The 18,817-nt window shown below is 40.1% G+C and overlaps 1 protein-coding gene across 1 annotated transcript in view; it reads left to right on the forward strand.

The window, feature by feature from the left end:
• The first annotated feature begins 12,252 nt into the window (after nt 1-12,252).
• The window catches only part of GBE1 (1,4-alpha-glucan branching enzyme 1), a 143,298-nt gene continuing 136,733 nt past the window's right edge, over nt 12,253-18,817 (forward strand). The window contains exon 1 of the mRNA XM_072332994.1: nt 12,253-13,338. Coding sequence (XP_072189095.1) covers nt 13,238-13,338 — 101 coding nt within the window. The 5' untranslated portion in view covers nt 12,253-13,237. The remainder of the gene's footprint in view (nt 13,339-18,817) is intronic.

Genomic DNA, 18,817 nt, shown 5'->3' on the forward strand with positions numbered 1-18,817 from the left:
ACACAGCCTAGAAATTGAAAATGTAATCGGTTGGAGTGGCCAATGATCTATTAAATGGTGGGAGATCCTTCTAATTTCTACCTAATTGTGTTTCAGCTGCAAGTGCTGCTTCTTCAAATCAGTGCTCATATTCAGGCTGCCCTTTGAGAAGCTGCACAAGCTTTCCTGACTTGCCTGAGTGCTGTTCCAGCCATAAGTCTGGGAGCTTCACAGGTTCTTGAGGCAGCACCTGCCAGCCACTGGGATGAAACTAGCAAGTGAGAGGAAATCTTACCCTGCTGGTGGTAGGCTGGAAACCATTCTGGGTCTTTAACAAGCAGCACTTAACAGGTGGACAGAGCACAGGACTGATGGGGGATGCAAAGCAGGGAAACGCTATTTAGGCTGAGTGTCTGAAAAATGATTGCTTGTTTCAGGGGAAGGTTGACTTGATATTACAGATTATTTATTTATTTATTTATTTTGTGACTGCAATGCAGAAGTTCCTTTGTGCTAATCTTGGCACTGACACCGAAATTGATGTGTGGCCTTTAGGCAAGTCACTTAATCAATGTGTTTGTAAAATGAGGATAATAACATTTATTTGCCTGCCTGGAAAGGATGTTGTAAGGACAGGCTAGTTAATGCTGTAAAATGTTATTTACTAGTAATTGCAAGTATTATTATATTATGGGCTTAAACCACTCCCTGACTGGCAATTGAAATACCTGAAAAACCAAATAGCAACCTTAAATGTAAAGGTGACGATGTCTCAGCTAAAGGGGAGCTGGTTAATCCCCCTTCTTTTTCATGTAGCTAATTATGCTTTAACCGTGGCAACAAATACAAAAAATGTCCTGAGCATACATCTGCTCTTATTCAGAAACAGAATGAAGAGAAATGTGAAGGAAATCGTGTTTGATTCACTGTGTAATTTGCTACAGATAATAGGTCAGGGGAGTAGCTGGGTGCAACACGGAAAAACACATCTTGAAGGTCTTGTTCTGGGATGCAGGTGTTGTCAGGTGTTCTGAAAGGAGGGGAAGCTTACAGATATGAGAAAATTAGATGCATCATTACCATTTTCAACTCAATTAGCATCCTTGCTCTTCAGGATTAAATGAGGTCGGAAGCGTGCCTTTAGGTATGGCAGATGAAAAAGCAACGGAAAGAAGCCCTGAGGATGAGATGGATGGATGTAATACTGAGGACCAGCAGGAAGTTGCTTAGGGAATGAACTATAGGAAACTGTCTTATCTGTGAAGTAAGCTCTAAGGACGTTGCTGAGAACTCTTCTGAGGCCTCATAGTGCAAATACACTGGAACATCAGCCACGCTGGGGTGGCAAATGATCAGGTCCTTTTCCTTTGTTACTGCTTACAGAAATTCCTTTATACCACCTGTAAAGCTTTCAACAGTCATTCCATTAAAAATAATCCTGCTTAATTAATGTAGTAGTTAAAATAAACAGCCTTTGGTTTCTCTAATATCTGTGGTATGGGGTCATATTCTGATTCTTGTTTACACTAAATGGAAATTAACCAGCAGGAAAAGTGTCTCTGACTTTATTAGAACTCAGGGAGATATCTTCTTCATAGATATTACATGCATCTCAGTTTAACTGCCTGATATTTTCATCTTGAATTTGCTTGAAATAATCAGTGAATGAAGAAGAGAACCAGACTGTGATTAGGGATATTTCCAAGGACATACTAAGAGTTCTGGAATGGGAAATAGCAGAATTGTTAATTTAGGGATGCCCCGCTTTGCCTATCTCCAGGTTATACCCTTGCTTTTCCATTTTGAAGACTTGCAATTAAAACTCAGGGCAAACTCAGTGTGGGAAGGAATGGGAGGGGAAGGAGATCGCCAACCAGTATCTCCAAAGGGAAGTGAAAAACACAAAGATGGGTGCTGAGTGCTGGATCTGTGATACTGAACTTGGCACACCTAAGGCAGGCACGTTTCTGATGCTTATCACAGAGGTAAGCTTTACAGAGAGATGCAGATGGACAAATATTTTGCAGTTTTCTTTAAAACAGTTCTTTGAGAGATTGCAAGTCATTGTGCACTGGTGTAGTACCATACAGAAGCATCATGCAGAGACAAATTGTAGTTTGGCTTGCCACGCTAATAGAGACAGAAATGCCTCTTCGGAGCTCAGACAAAAAGTGATAGCTAGGGCTATAGGGCATTTATACTAGAAAGAATCCAGTGTACTACCATTTAGCAATTTAAGGGATGTGTTTCTGTGAAGGAGTTTTAAATGCAGGAATACAGAGTACAGGATGCTGTATGAGATGGTATAACTGGATATAAAGGCACTGTTAGTCTGCCAGTTAGTGAATGCTTAGAAATATTTGTGTGAATATTTGGTCAAATCAGTAATATATATATATATATGCTATATATGCTATATAATATATATAATATAATATATATTATATATATATATATATGCTAAGACATCTACTGTTCCTTTTTTTTTTATTTTTTCTTCCATGATTATGTCCTTACAAAATGAATGACTTTCAATGGCTGTCAGAGAAAAATCACTCGGAATAATACTTGAACAGGACTAGTGATGTGTTAAGTACCCACATCCAGCAGGACTATCATGCAACTTCAGTCTAACAAGCCAAAGGATATCAAATTTCCAGACATGAATGCTAGTACAACGTTATCTGTGGATTACTCACAGACCAAAAATAGTGCACAGACCAGATTCTGAATTTATAGAAAAGATATTAAATGCATGGAGGAAAAGCTTCTGAAAGACTTCATGCTTTTTTATTTCCTTTCATTACCAGATTGGGTAATAAGTATTAAAATAATTATGTGGTATTTTTTATTAGTTCTTGGAAAAAAATGGTGAGGCTCTAAGATGACACTGAGCTTTTTTTATTAAAAGTATGAAATAACAGAGATTTTATACTTTGCTTTTATTCACCATTGCTACGGCAACGTTGGCTATTGTCTTTGATCATGAATAGTAAACTCCTTAATCTATTCCTAGTATCTGTGTTTTGAAAGCATACTGAAATCTTCCTATACTTTATTTATAACTTTGTGATGATAAAGCCCTGGAGATGCTGGTTCTATATGAAAAATTCTACAGATGTATTGTACATCTTAATAGGAACAGTGGATCCTCAAACAGATTTTAAACAAGCCCTGTCACTACCCAGTGCTGGGCAGCTTCTTGTTTGATTTGCAGCACTGCTAGCTATCCTTAAATCACACTTTCGACAGTTCATAAACTCTAGACATCTATATACACAGACTTGTAAAGAAATTATCTCATTTCAGCAACTAAAAGGAAAGTCAAGTAAGGTTGCATGTATTAATAATTTCTTAGCAGTGTATCTTATTCACACTGGATTGCACACTGGGAGGTAAGTAAAAAAATATTTTACACTGAGAAGAAGCTGGCATAGTAACATGTATACGAAACTGCAGTTGAGTAGTTGGTTTTCTGTGTGCTGGGGCAAAATAAAATTAAAGGTAAGGTGTTCCTGTGGAAATAAAGACACAGACAAGAAGGCTTGCCATCCTCCTTTAATGGGCTATTCTTAGAAATAAGTCTTTTCTAGGAGAAGGAGATAGAAAGATTTAACCTTACCCTGTCACGCCTAACAGCTAGATCTAAAGTGTTATATGAGGGGGAATTTCAAGTCACATCAATTATACAGCACCATATGAAATAATTATATTTATTTGGTTACACTTTAGAAGGGTATGTTCTTGAGGGATAACATTTTATGTATTACTTTTCCAAACATGACTACATTCTGACTTCTGATTTTTAAATAGCTCTCACAGCTATAACCTCTGCATAGTTATGTCTAACTGTGATAAACAGTATTTTATTTACATGCAGATACCATATTTTTGATGATTTTATTTTTTTCACTATCCAGGTTTACACTGCAAGACGAAAGAAATTTAAGCCTTTGCTAAATCTTCTCTAACATAATGGTTTTAAACAGAGACAGGTGAGGTTTAGGTTAGATATTAGGAAGTTTTTTACTCAGAGGGTGGTGATGCACTAGAACAGGTTGTCCAAAGAGGTTGTGGATGCCCCATCCCTGGAGGCATTCAAGGCCAGGTTAGATGTGGCTCTGGGCAGCCTGATCTGGTGGTTGGTGACCCTGCACACAGCAGGGGGGTTGAAACTAGGAGATCACTGTGGTCCTTCTCAACCCAGGCTATCCTGTGATTCTAATGGAAAGTTATCAGAGAACATTCCGTACTTTTTACTAATGAAGGTAATATGCAAAGCCAAACTTTTTGAAAAGAATATAGAGAATAAAACTAATCAGTCCCCTTTTGGTTAATATGCAAACTTGCACTCAAAGCAGTATATAAAAGTTATTAACCTGAAATGTGCAGTGTATCCATTTTCCAACTTATAGAAAGGCCTTTTTTTCCTGTAGCTACTCAATTTGTTGTACAGTAATTTATTACAGAAGTACATCAGAACCTACCTCAATTCCTTGCGATTGTGTCTGTGTTGAAAGAACTCTTGATGTTTATGAAAAATTGGTTCCCAACATACAAACAAAATCATGTGAACAACAGGACACATGCTAAAAGCCAGAATAAGTTAGGTTTATTCTAAAGATCTAAAATTGGAGCAAGGCAATTGACATAAATAAGACCTGCAAAACTCTTATAGATTTAAGAAAGACATCAGACAACGTGATAGTTTTTCTTAGAGCTGGCTTTTATCTTTTATCTTTTTGAGAATATTAATTCTACAGAAAGGAAATTAGAAAAACAAAACAATGAATTGTATTTATTTTTCTTTTCTAGGCAGTGTAGCTTTTTTACAGTTATGAATACCCATACTTCATTGTACAGAAAAGGAGTGACTCCTTGTGTAACTCCTTATAAAAACAAAGAAATATTTTGACATTTGCATCCCATATTTCACAGTTCCATGCTTATACCAATAGGTAGTGTGATCATGGAGAAGCCATAAAGTCTGTCTCATCTACTGGCATGAGGCTCGGTTTTCTTCTGTGCAGTTTTTAATGGAAAGCAGTGCAACAAGACTTACTGTAAAACAAAGAGTTCAAGGCACAAAACAAAACACATTGAAACAAAGAGTGATAAGTAGGCAAGCAAATAAAGGGGAATAAAAACATAATAGGCTGGAAAATTATAAATTTAATAAAAGCATTATTTATAAAAACAGAGCTACCATGAGAAATTTTAACACCTGAAAAGAACTGTGCTGGAGAAATCAACTGTTTTATTTCAAGCAGTATAATAAAACTCAAGACAGAGGAGTTCAGAAATCTTTGTGTAAATCTCATTCAGTGCTGTAACCCACACATCAATTTGGGCATAAACAGGGAAAATCATAACAATAATAACTTATAGTGCTTGAGTGGTTTCAACCTACTAAAGCATTTATTTTTGACAATCACAGACACAAAATTTAGATTTTTTTTTTTTAATGTTTATTTAATAATACAAAGTATGTGTAAGGTAATTTATAGTGCTAAGAAAAGGGTAAGAAATAAATAGTTGGTCTTGTTTTTTCCATGTCTAATACATGTCACTGTTAGTCAGCTCTTTTAAATGTTAGCTATCTCAGATGACTAAAGCTAGATTGCAATTCACCATGACAGTCTTCTAGAGGTATGACTGGACTAACAATGTGATTGTACAGATCATGTTCCTTGAGGACTAGAGGTTTCCTGGATGGGAGGAAAGTAGTTAAAATTCAAGGGAATTAGGTATAAATACAAAACCAGTGAAAATGTGAATGCTTGTTTTTGAACACAAGAATAGCGTTTTGGCATTATGTAACACATTATGTAATTATATGAATGCAAAGAAAATTTACAAAATACACAGCTAAATGATGTGGTATTTTGAGTCAGATATGCAAGTACATTAAAGTAAGAGGTACCAAAAAACCCAACAGTATAAAATCATATACGTAGTACTTCCCCTTAAGGTCTAGAGAAGAGTATTTTATGTACAGAGAATGACAGTTCTTGATTTAGAGAATGACTCAGCTCCCATGATGGAATCCTTTGTGAGTTTTTCTTGTGTGTGTTGAAACAGAAGACAACCTAAGAATTACTGAGGAGACAGCTGAAAGATCTCACAGGCCAAGAAGCAACAGATAATTTGTGAACTGTATGAGCATTTCAGTATTTTAAATGTGCAGCTTAAACAGGGAAAGAGGGGGAAAAAATAAACATTACTAATAATAACATAATAATAACAATCTTATCAGTGAAGAAATCTATTTGCATAAACCAATGGTTTAACAGCAAAGGTTAAAGAGCCAGACAGAGACCAACAGAAAAATAACAGTAGAGAATCTCTCTGTGGCCTTTGAGACCAAGTTTTGATAGAGAAAGATGAAGGCATGGAAGACTTTTTAAAGCATTTCTCATTTACTGTCTACTAATATGGCTGTTATTTGACTTCTGCTGTTCTAACTGACCAGATACAGAGAACGGTATTGCATCTTAAAATAACAAACAAACAAACCCCCTTAAATTGATAAGTGGTTGATATTAAAGCAAAAATATATATGTAAGAGTACTTTTGCTTAGAACATTGAGTTATAAGACTAAGTGGTGACACAAAGTAAGTAGCAGATAAGATTCCAGAGACTCAGGGCATCCACTAGTCTATGAATTGTCAGTTATCCTACCATTCCTCTTACTATAAATAGTTTGTATACAGTGTAACAAGTAAGTTTTGAGCCGGGTCACTCAAGATCACTGATGATCTGAGGAGAGAAGAGAAACAGTAGCTAAATCATTCAGTGAGCTGGCTGCAGCTCACTTTGCCCAAATCTCTTTTAGATAGGTGGCAGTCTATGCGGTGGATGCCCACTGCTGAAAATCTGAGAAAGAAAATGTGGCAATTTGGCAAACTGACACTAGGTAGACACTGGATGGAGGCCTAAAGATTGCTTTATAAGACTCTGATCATAGTCCTAGGTGATCAGAGATCTTTGTCTCTGCTCCCTTCCCATGACTCAGCTGAATAGAAACTTTGTTTTTCTTACAGCTTATTAGTATACTAAGGACAAGGCCATTGACAGGGGGAATCCAGGCTCTGAGGACAAGGTTCACCAGGCATGGTGGTATTGGGCTGACAGTTGAAATAGATAATCTTAGTCATCTTTTCCAATCTTAATGATTCTGTAATTCTGTGATTCTTAGGAAGCACAAAAACAAACACAGTCCCCTGCTGGACATTTCCACTCTGCTCCTAGAAACATCTACCTATTTCTACTCTTTGGAAGAAGGAGATGAGGTGAGGAAACGGTATTAAGCAGGGACTAAATCTTTGGGCTTCAGACTATTTCAAAAGATCTAGCAAGTGATTATTATGAGTGGATGCATAACAGTGTATGAACTTGACAAGGGAGACCAGAATTTGAATGATTTTACTACTGTAATGGTCATAAGCCAAAAGAAAGCAGAGACACATTAGAAGGAGGAAAAAGTTGTCAGGCTCTGATTAATATTTTGTGCATGGCAGCACAGTAGAAACTGACAAGCCTAAATGCTTAAATAACTACAGTGGATGACTGGGAGTGTATTTAGTTTTAGGGCCTACAGATGCCAGAACAATGTGGAATGAGCTAGCAGCATATATAGAGGGAGAAGCGATATCAGCCATCATAGATAGTAAACAGCAAAATCAAAAATATCAAAGTGAGCAGTTGACTCAGAAGCTGTAACACTGTTATTTTTATCAGTATTTACACTCCAAACATTCCTCTATAGGAAAGGGAGATGACAGTGCATATATGCAGTGGTAGGAAATAACATAGCAAGAAAGCAGCTGAACTTAGCACAAACATCCATATACAGTGAGGAAACTGGAAAAGATTCAATGTACTGGAGCAGCACCTCCTACAAGGTCTCCACTGGATTGGCAACTGAAGACTGACATAAGGAAAAAGGCTATTCATACCTTTCAGCTGCAGCCAAAAAGGCTTACACTTCACCTTTATAGACTCCAAATTACAATCTGATCACTGGGGAAGGCTTACTGTCCTGATAGAACCAATGGACAATTGGAAAATGATGAGCATAGTTGTTGCCTGAGAAGAGAACGTAATGCAGAAAGACTGAATACTAGCACAAGCTGAGATCTGTACAATTTAGAAGGTTAGTCTGATTAAGCAGGCACAAAGAGAATGAAGTGCTAACAAAGAAGATGAAATATGAAAGCAGTGGAAGCCAGAACTGGTATGAGAGCCCTGCTGTAGAAGCAGATCATGCAGAATAGGAGAAATATCTGCACAGAGTGGTAAGTTAAACTAAAATCAGATATCAAATATTTCTTGAGTGGAATGAGGAGACTGAATCCAACATCCAGGGAGAATTTTGAGAGATTAACAAAAAAACTCAGATACCAAAAAATGAAGGGCATTTAAAACTGAGAAACATCAATCCATAATTCCAGTTGAAGTAGAATAACATTACCTCACAAAAGTCAAAATTAACCTTATAAATGATTGTAATTAAAATCTCAAAACTATGGTAAAAAAAAAATAAAAAAAAACTATGTTTAACTGCAAAGACTGCTATTTAAATTATAAATGTTTATGTTTGTTACAAGGAAGAGATGAAATCAAAGCAAAACAAACAAAAAAGAAATGGAGTATTACTGAGGTGATGTAATAACATGAAGTGAAATATTCTTACTAAAAAGTAATGAATCATAGAATCTTTTAAGTTGGAAAGGACCTTTATAGGACCTTGAATGTCTCCAAGGCCACATCTTTGAGCAACCTGTTCCAGAGCCTCACCTTCCTTATTGTAAAAAACTTCTTCCTTATGTCCAACTTGAATCTCCCCTCTTAGTTTGAAACCATTTCCCCTTGTTCTGTCACCACAGACCCTGCTAAAGAGTCTGTCCTTTCTTACACCCCCCCCTTCAGACATTGAAAGGCTGCTATCAAGTCTTCCCAGAGGCTTCTCTTCTTCAGGCTGAACAGTCCCAGCTCTTTCAGCCTGTCCTCACAGGGAAGGTGTTCCACGAGGACAACAGACCATAGTAATACTTCAATAACATGAAAGCAAAAATCAGCCATTAGCTAGAGCTTTCATGCTGCAAGAGTGTGATTTTGGTTCTGTATGCTAAGTGCAAATAGTGTTCATATCAAGAGCATTTAGTGGAATTTGACAACTCTGAAACTGGCTTTTTAGTAGTTTAGATTTTGGATTACTTTTGATCTTTAAAGATGTGTTATTATTTAAAACTCCTGTTACCATAAGAGGGCAAAGGTAAGACCTAAAAGGACAATCTCAATGAATAATACATTTCTTAAAACAAACTGACAGGATAAAAAAAGCCAACAAAAACAAAACCCCCAAATCATAAACTAATTAAGGGATATACTAATGGATTCCTGGACTGTTTACTATAATTTTCAAGTTTATATCCTTTATTCTTCCTAAGTAATTAACTAACAGTTGAATCCTTACGAAAACTGCAGAACTATGTTTTAATTGAAGAACTCTTACATGTTGCTGAGATTTAGCAACTGTGCAACATTGCCTATTTTTCCTCCTTCTGCATCTCAGCAAATCCTTGGAAAGCTCTAAGACAGAGATAAAAAAAACAAAACAAAACAAAACTTGTTTAATCTCAACTGCCAATGTCTGATCTACCTGTAGATTAGTGATAATTAAGAAACGTATTGGATGTTTGCAATGTCCCCTTTATGCTTATACTGGAAGGAAAACCAGGTACACATCACCCTTGATAAATGCCATGTCTGTCTCCCTGCAGGCTCTGGCTAATATTGTGTGGTGGTTTTCTGCCAATGTGAAAGCCAGGATGGTGGGGAGAATTCTTCAAAGAACCTTGTTCCTATGGCATCTCTTTCTGCTTTTGCAAGTAAGTAAAATACGAGAAAATGAAAATTGTTGTAGTGCATTACATGAGTAGTCAGTTCTTGAATGTTCTTCAATACAAAACTTTGATTTCTTTTTGAACTTTGTACAGAAATTATTATAAGAATTGTCACTAGTTACTGTAGAGCACTGCTATGCAACATTTTAAAGTATATGCAATTTAATCATGAACATCCTTTGAAAGACTAATTGAGTGGTTTGTTATACTATGTTCTTGTTGCTAACTGGGTGCTCAACACATGCCTCAGATGCCACTCCTTTAAGATCCATTACTGTCCCCCAAAAGAGCAGTTATTACCATCCACCCCTTTGTCCTGTCTCTATTGGCAGCTATCTTTGTGTGGATGTCAGACAAATACACAAAGAAGCATTCATCTACTGTGACAACATTTATCATTTTGAGTGCCCTTTTTGCCTCCAGGTAGAATACTCAATAGCAATGTCCTCAGAGCCAAATTCGGCCTCAGAGTCTCAGCCAGATTGTGTTGGAATGGAATATATGTATTTGTGTCTTTGAGCAGGCAGATAAAATCACACCTCAGTTGTAAACTTGAACATGAATGGATACAAATAGAATGGTTATCAATTTCACAATCCATAAGGTATTAAATATAGCACTTGGGGCTACTTGAAGAATTTAACTTCCTGACATTCAAGGATGCTTGGATGCAAGTCTGGATACTGTGTTATTTCTGCTTACAGTCTCACAAAGGTTAAGAAAGGGTCTCTGTCTCCAGGGAGCTAGAAGTCACAGCAATATTCCTACTGTTTATAAATTGCTAATGCCAATTTATAAATCTCTCTCTTGTGTCTATGCCAAATAGCTAATAATGGCACTCTGAACCTGTTGAGCTTTCTGATAATTAAGAAAACCAAATAGACTGTGCTCAAAATGAAGCTCCTGTTTCCTGTGGTAGTATATTCAAAGACTGCAGGGATTTCCCCCCTCCTTCCTCTTCAGCAGCAGGCAACCTCTCAGTTACAGCTGGAAGCCTCAAACAGCAGTACAGGTAAAATGCTAGCTATTGTGAAAAACAAGTTCCTGGCCCTTGATTAACAGCTGGATTTTCTCCCCTTTTAGCTTACCCAACCAGATAACTATGGGAATGGCAGAGACAGTTTGCAAATGAAAACATAATGTGCATAGCATGATGTCGGAAATAAGACAGAGTTATTAAACTTTGGTTTAACACAGACAAGGGAAATCACTACTACACAGACAATAACCTATCAGGTTTTCAGTCCTGACCAAGACTGCAAAAACATTAGATACTGAGGAGAAACAAAATAAAAATAAATCCTATTGTAAGCTGGTTATGACAGGTAGCTCTGCTACATAATGCCGTTTATTTCACAAAACAAACAGAAACTGCTCAGGCCTTCTGATGGGGCAAGTTGTGTAACAATTTCACAGAATCCTAGAATCGTTTAAGGGGTCTTTGAAGGTCATCTAGTCCAATTCCCTTTAATGAAAAGAGACACCTACCAGATCAGGTTGCTCAGAGCCCCGTCCAGCCTAAACCCTGAATGTCCCCATGGACAGGGCTGCCACCACCTCTTTGTGCAACCAGTATCAGAGCCTTAAGTCTCCCCTCTTTTAGTTTGAAATAATTTCCACTTGTCCTATCACAGCAGGCCCTGCTAAAGGGTCTGTCCCCTTACTTCTCACAGCCCCCCTTTAGATACTGAAAGGCTGCTCTCAGGTCTCCCCAGAGGAATCTCTTCTCCAGGCCCAGCTCTCTCAGCCTATCCTCACAGGGAAGGTGTTCAATTCTTTGGATCATTTCTGTGGCCCTCCTCTGGATACACTCCAACAGGTCCTCTTCTCTCTTGTACTGATGACTACACATCTGGACACATCACCACCCTCGACCAGCTGACCACTATTCTTTTGATGCACCTGAGAATATGGTTGGCTTTCTGGGCTCCGAGGGCCCAATGCTGGCTCATGTCCAGCTTTCCATCCATCAGAACTGCCAAGTCCTTTTCTGCAGGGTTGTCCTCCATTCCTTCACTGCCATCTCGTACTGACAGAGAGAGTTGCCTTGACCCAGGTACAAAACCATGGCTTCATCAAACCTCATGAGGCTGACCTGGGTCCACTGCTCAAGGCTGTTTAGGTCCCTCTAGATGGCATCCCGTCCCTCAGATGTGCTAACAGCACCACACAGCTTGGTCTTCCACAAACTTGCTGAATGTGCACTTGATCCTACTGCTGATGTCATGCATGAAGATATTAAACAGCACTCGTCCCAGCTCTGACCCCTGAAGGACACCACTCACCACTGATCTCCATCCAGACACTGAGCCACTGATTCTTAAGACAGAGAAAAATTTCTCTGTTCTCTGTAAGACAAAAGGACAAAGGTACTTGGATTTTTGTGTGTGTAGTTACAAGCTGCTGCAAGAAAGGAAATACAGCATAGTTAAATGCATACCATTTGATGTAACAAATTATTTTGAAAACTGTCACTGCAGACAATTTTTGGAGAGGCTATAAATGAACTGCTGCAGTTTGTTACAGGCTGTCACCTAGCAGCAGAAAAGGAAGCCACTCTAAATCCAGAGAAAGCCAAGGCAGGGGAGATGAGTTACAAACCAAGGACAGAAATCATGGAGATGGTTGTGGAAGCGATGTCAAGTACCCTAGTGCTAGAAAGTTTATAACCTGTGGCTAAAAAGTATTCAAAAAGAGGCCTGTCAGTATGTGTCTTAACAAAGCAATAGTGCTGTATGTTGAAAAAGTGCTGGATGTTGGCCTACAGCCACGGTCAGGCTGGTGAATAGTTGCCTTGGATATCTGGAGGCCTATCCAAAATTGAGACACACTGATTGATACCCTGTCGCTCATAATCTATCTGTGCTGTTCCGCATTTACAGCTGCCTTAGGATCCACTGAACTCACTACGTTGTTGAAGCCTCCTCTGGCCCCAGCGAAGCAACGTTCTGCCAGACACGCTGCAATTTATGAGAGCTCAGACGTAGCCAGAGCCGCGTCGCTGCGCTCGGCTGTGAGTTGCCCAGCGCCCCGCCGCTCGGCGGAGGACTCTATCCCACTGCTCGTACCCCATGCCCCTTCCTGGCAGCTCGGGTGTCGCGGCCAGGACCACCCACAGCCGCGGCCTCCCACCCCGCCCAAGGCCGCGAGGCACACGGCGGGCGGGGAGTGGCGGCGGAGGCGGGCGGCTCCCGGTCCCGGGGCTGCCCCCACCGGTGGGCGGCGCCGGGCGGTGAGAGGCAGTGGGCTCCTCGCCCGCCCGCCCGCCCGCCCCGCTCCGAGACCCCCCCTTCCCCCGCCTGGAGGTATATAGCAGCCGTGCCCGGCACTACAGAGCTGTCGCGGTAAGATGGCCGCCTCCGGCACGCAAGGCCCGCAGGCGCCGAAGCTACCGGAGCTGCTGGAGCGGGACCCCTACCTGGCCCCCTTCGAGCAGGACTTCCAGCGCAGGTACAGGCCCCAAGCATGGCGGCAGATTAGACCTGCGCGACGAGCTCCGAGCTGGCAGGCAACGGCCGCCCGCCTCTGGGGGCGCCGGATCAGGCGGGGGGCGGCTGCTGTACCCCTCCCTGCGGCGGTGGGCTGTCCCTGCGCCGGCGCGCTCCGCTTCCGGCCCCGGCGTGAACAAGGCAGTTCAAGCTGCTCAGGTGGTGGTGGGATCTTTCCGCTGGTGCGGTGTCTCAGGACGGGCAGGGGACGCTGCGCGGGTACCCCAAGCGATGCAGGCGTCCGGGCTGGGTCGTCCCCTGTAGCACTTCTGGTGGCCGCAGTTTGGCTTCTGGCGTCTCCCCTCATTCCCCATAGTACCGCCTGAAAGCGGTAGCGCTTCTTCCCGCAGCCGGGGCGGGGAGGGCTGGTTCGCGAGCTCCTGCGCGTCGGGGGCGGGGAAGAAACGTGTTCTACAGTGTGGACGTAGTTAGCAAGGTCGCTGTTGCTAATTAAACGTTCTTGCAGTCCAGATGTGGTAACCCGTAAATAAACTTCGTTTGGGTCTCTTTCTTTCTGGTGTATTTTTCCCTTCCAGGCTCAGGCTTGCAGCAGACCGCGCATCATACTGGTACAGGTCGTTCCCCGAGTGTCCCTATTGCCTTTTCTAGTCCTGCTCCTGTTCCGCTGTCACTATATCCCCATTGGCAGTTTGTGAATAGGATTTTGGGGCTTCCCTGCTACACCTCGATGCCTTCCATTTTGTTAGCTGTCCCCTAATAATCAAAAGTACTATACTAATGGCCTGTGTCCTCAGAGTATAAGAAAGGCTTTTGTGTGTGTGGCAGGCAGGCAGTACAGAGTTTGAGGTTTGATCGGTATTTTGCTGTTCCTTTTTTTTTTTTTTTTTTTTTTTTTTTTTTTTTTTTTCTCTTCCTTGCTGTGTTACAAATAGCACGTTTGGTTTAGGGCTGCTAGGTTTCCTGTGGGCTTCTGGCAGAGTAGTGGCATGGCTGGGTCTTATAAAATGGGATTAAGAATTGAGTAAACTGCTATGTTAGCTTATAGCGTGTTTTCTCCAACTGTAATCTCTTAATGATAGAATAGCAGAGTGTTTTGAGCAGTGATTCCTGGCAAACTTACGTTTACAGCAGTGCTGTAAGGCACCTGATTCTTTCATTAGGATGCCTGTGTATAGGAAGTAATGACTAGGCAGATCTGACTTAATAAAACCTCTCATTAAAACAATTTGGAAGCCCGGATGCACCTGCCATCTAAATGGCATATTGTGGAGAGCAGTGTTCTTGCATGATTGTGCTGAAACAGTGAGTTTGCAGAACTGCTGTGGTGTTTTTAGGTCTATCTGTCTTGCATACAGAACTTCAGATGATCCTCTTTGTCTCTTCTCTTCCTTTCTTCTGGAACTCAAGCCTTTCCTTAATGATGAAATTATTGTGAAAATCTGTAAACTCATAATTTTTTGTTTTTTAATTTTTTCAAAGAGAAACAATTTCTGTAACAATCTGCGATAAACAAAATGTCTTACTCAAAGCCCAATCAGTCCAGCTGTTCGTGCTATGGGTGAGAATGCCCAGGGGAAGGAGGCAGACCAAAATGCCTCTTGGTGTCCATACAATACTCTTCCCAGCTCTACAAACCGTGATTGATAGTGTATTTAATAGCTCCAGGTGTGCTTTTTATCAACAGCTTGCCTCAGGAATGCTGGGGAGAAATGATTTTCCTAGCCTAGTTGCTACTTGCATAAAGAACTGGTTCCTTGGAGTGTCCTGAAGCTCCAGTGTGTTAATTTCACTCTCTGCTCTCAGATTCTTGTGCTGCAAGAGGTGAGCAACTCTGCTCAATTCCGCTGTGACTTAAGATCCTGAGCGGTGTGTAGCTTTGTAATCTTTGTTCCAGGCTCAAGAATCCTTATGTTCAACTGGATGTTGTAAGGTGACTTATGTGTCTGCGCCACGTTTTCTGTGACATTCTCTTGTGAGATGGGAATTAGAACTGACAACAGTCCTTGAGTTGCGTACTGTATGGATTAATACTATGGTTAATACAGTTATGTAATGATACTACACTCATTTAACTAATCCTTCATGTAAAAATGTGAAGAAAAGTAAAACCTGGCAAGCTGTCTAGAGGGAGACGTGTACTTACCTTTGAAGCTTCAAGTATATGAACAAAATCAAGTTGCACATAGTCTTGAATCCTTCTGACAGTATGTTTTCATGCCTGTAGAAGGATAGTAGTTATTTGAAGTGGTTGCTTAAATTTTGATCCTGCAACTGTGAGGCATGGTCATTGAGTAAACCAGTGGATTAGATATGTCTGAAATAAAGTAGGAAAGGTGGTGATGGGACAGCTAGGAATACATTCTGATAAGCAGTACTGCCCATTAACTGATAGACTGTTAACTGCTTGCCTTAGTAGTGGTCACAGCTAGGAAGGGCCTATTCTTAGTGTGTGTTGAAATAGCAATCTTTTCAGCGTAGGAAAATTGTGCAGACATGATACAACTGAAGTTCACTGTTCCTTGTGAACCAACTGGCTGACCTTCCTACCTGTGCTGCTGATTCTACCTCCTCTCCTGTGGTGTTATTTTCCAGTTGAACAGTTTAAACAACAATAATGCAGGTTGCTTTCCTGCTCACAGGCTTGAGTTGTTCCTGGTGAAGGGGACAAGACAGATTTGCTTGGCACCTTGCAAAAAGTGAAAATACATAGAGAGCTTTTCTTGCTTGGGTTAGGAAAGCAAGAAGTGAAACAGACTTGGTGAAATACAGTGTATGTGAGTACTTTTCGTGTAGTAGTCTAAATTTCTTTATAAAGTGTACAGTGATGTTAAATTCAATGTTAAAAAAAATAAGAACTGATGGGAAACCTTGTGGCTTACAGCTGTGTGTAACCTAGAGAAATAAAAAACTGGAGTTTTTGACAGGATTAAAGATTAAAAAACAAAACAAAACAACCACCATGTTTTGTTTCAAACATGGTTGGGAAGATAGGTTTTTTGCTGTGTTTTGTGCAAGAACATATAAAAATAGTCCTTCCTTTGCCTCCCTTACTAACAGAAGAAGGGAGGGGAAAGAATTGAGCTCTATTTCTGGCTGTGACATCAGCAAGCTGTTGACTCACCCTTTGGGCTTGAGTCTGCCTGCTGTTTATCCATAGAATCATCTTAGCATGGATTATTGCTAGTGGAAAATTTCATAACTTTTTCTTCATGGTTTATAAAAGACACATAGTTAACTTCATAATGATGGCTTTTTCTCCTGCTCAAAATGGCTAATTCTGATGGTGGATCATGTTGTGCTGTATTTCTGAAGATGCATTGATGCAACCTCCTTGGGCAGCTTGTCCCAGTGCCTGGCTACCTGACTAAAAATGTCTTAATTCTGTAACTTCCCTTGCTGCAGTGTTGTCCCTTGTCTCAGCTCTCTTTCTGTGTACACTGGGGATGAGCTTTGCCCATTCTTTTCTCTTGACATTTCCTTTTTTACCTGTCCCTTTGGTAGCTGGGGTCTGTAAGTTAACATCTGCTATCCATACCTCCCCAAGTTTACCTTTTTCTTCTCTAGTCAGAAGAAACCAGCTCTCAGTGTTCAGAAACAGCTGCCTAACATGACTTTTAAGATTCATAGAATCATTAAGGTTATACTAAGATCATCTAGTCCAACAGCCAGTCCATTATCACCATGTCCCCTAACCATGTCTCTCAGTGCCGTGTCTGCCCTTTTCTTGAACGCTTCCAGAGACTGTGACTCCATCACCTCCCTGAGCAGCTTGTTCTAATGCCTCACCATTCTTCCTGAGAATAAATTTTTCCTAATATCCAACTGTGAATTTCATTGCTAAAAGGGATGTCTTTGCTTATGTAATGTGTTATGCCTCTGAATTCTTTCAAACTGTTCTGGCAGTTAAACAAAATGAGGCCAGTCATGGGTGGTACAGTTAGGATAAGATGTGTTTTGTACACAATTTTGCATACAGTCATTTAGATGTACTTGCTGCAGACACAGTCTTGATATTATTGCTCTTTTGTTTATGTAGAAGGAACATTGTGTTTGAGGGGGCTTTAAGTCCTGATTAGCAGAGACTGTCAAAGCTGTCTGCTAGGATTTTGGTTAATGTTCTTGACAGCAAAGTCTAAGCAAACCTTGATGTTATGGACTATGTACTGATGCTGCTGATTTTTTATTTTTATTTTATTTTATTTTATTTTTTTTCAGCAAATACCTGAATTTGGTCGTGAGTTGTGTAGGGATGAGTTGTTAGGGTAGAAAGGAATCATTTCAGTATATTTAGTAAGTCCTTCAGTTTTGACCTAAAGTCATTTGGTTCTGCAGCTGAAACAAGAATATACTTTTTAAAGGAAAAAAAATAAAAAATCCTAATAGGAAAAAACCCCAAGTGATATTCTTTGCATGGGATACCACTGCTTTAAATTGTTTGACCATCTGTGATATGTTTTCCCACAAGTATTTTGTTAACTCCCAAGTGTTATTTAGTCTAAAGACTTTGTATAATTTAGTATGTATTTTTAGTCTTTTTACCTCTTAGTACATAATTGGCTCAATTAAAACCATTAATGCCTGTGGTGTAATTGCATTTTATGGAGTTACAAACTGGAATCAGAAAGTGCTGCCCATTAGAATTTTCTGTTGTTACAGCGTGCATGGCTTATTATATTTTACCAGCTCCTGCAACTGTTTCACTATCTATTAACTGTATAGTCCTCATTGAAAAATTGTTATTGAATAGTTCAGTTTATACAGTAAACAAGTAAAAATGAACTGCTCTGTAGTCTTTAGTTTTTATTTTGACTAAAGCTTCAGAAAGTACATTGGTTTTTCATCTAGGCAAAACACTTGCCATAGCACTTGGCAAGGGTTGTGAGAGAAGGGGATTGTCCCACTTCTTTTAAGGCGTTGCTGAGTTTTTGGTCAAGAAGACTGGATCTACTTAGTGGTCTTAGTAGCTGGATCAATTAAGAAGGTACCTGTCAACTGGCTCATAGGTCTCTGGTGGTGTTCCTTGATTCCTTCACAAGGGAAATACTTGCCATTCTCCTCTTGTATCTACTATTAGATTATGGGTACCTTATTATGGCTTTGTCAGTTATTTTTGTTTCTACTTTCAGAGACTCACAGTAGTGAGTACTCAAAGTTTTGCAAAAGGAAAAGTATAAAATTAGGTTTGATAGTGCTGAGTAAGAAAGCATCTGTTGGAGTTTATTAAGTTAGGGGATGATGGCTGAATGAGTGCCTCAGGTAGCATCCTAGTCACGGATAATAGTGGGAGTGAGGTAGAAATCTGAATAAGCTCTGTCATAGAATTTACACAGCGACTGTTTGCCTTCTCTGTAGGGACTGATGACGCTAACTGGAGGGGGGAAAAAGTGTTTATCACCTCTGTTCTCTAGTAGCCTGCTGTATTGTCTGCAAGACTAAATCTTGTATGTTGCTGTCTTTTTTCCACTTTTTTTCTTATGGCA

This window comes from Excalfactoria chinensis, chromosome 1 (assembly GCF_039878825.1).
Source record: "Excalfactoria chinensis isolate bCotChi1 chromosome 1, bCotChi1.hap2, whole genome shotgun sequence".
Taxonomy (NCBI): domain Eukaryota; kingdom Metazoa; phylum Chordata; class Aves; order Galliformes; family Phasianidae; genus Excalfactoria; species Excalfactoria chinensis.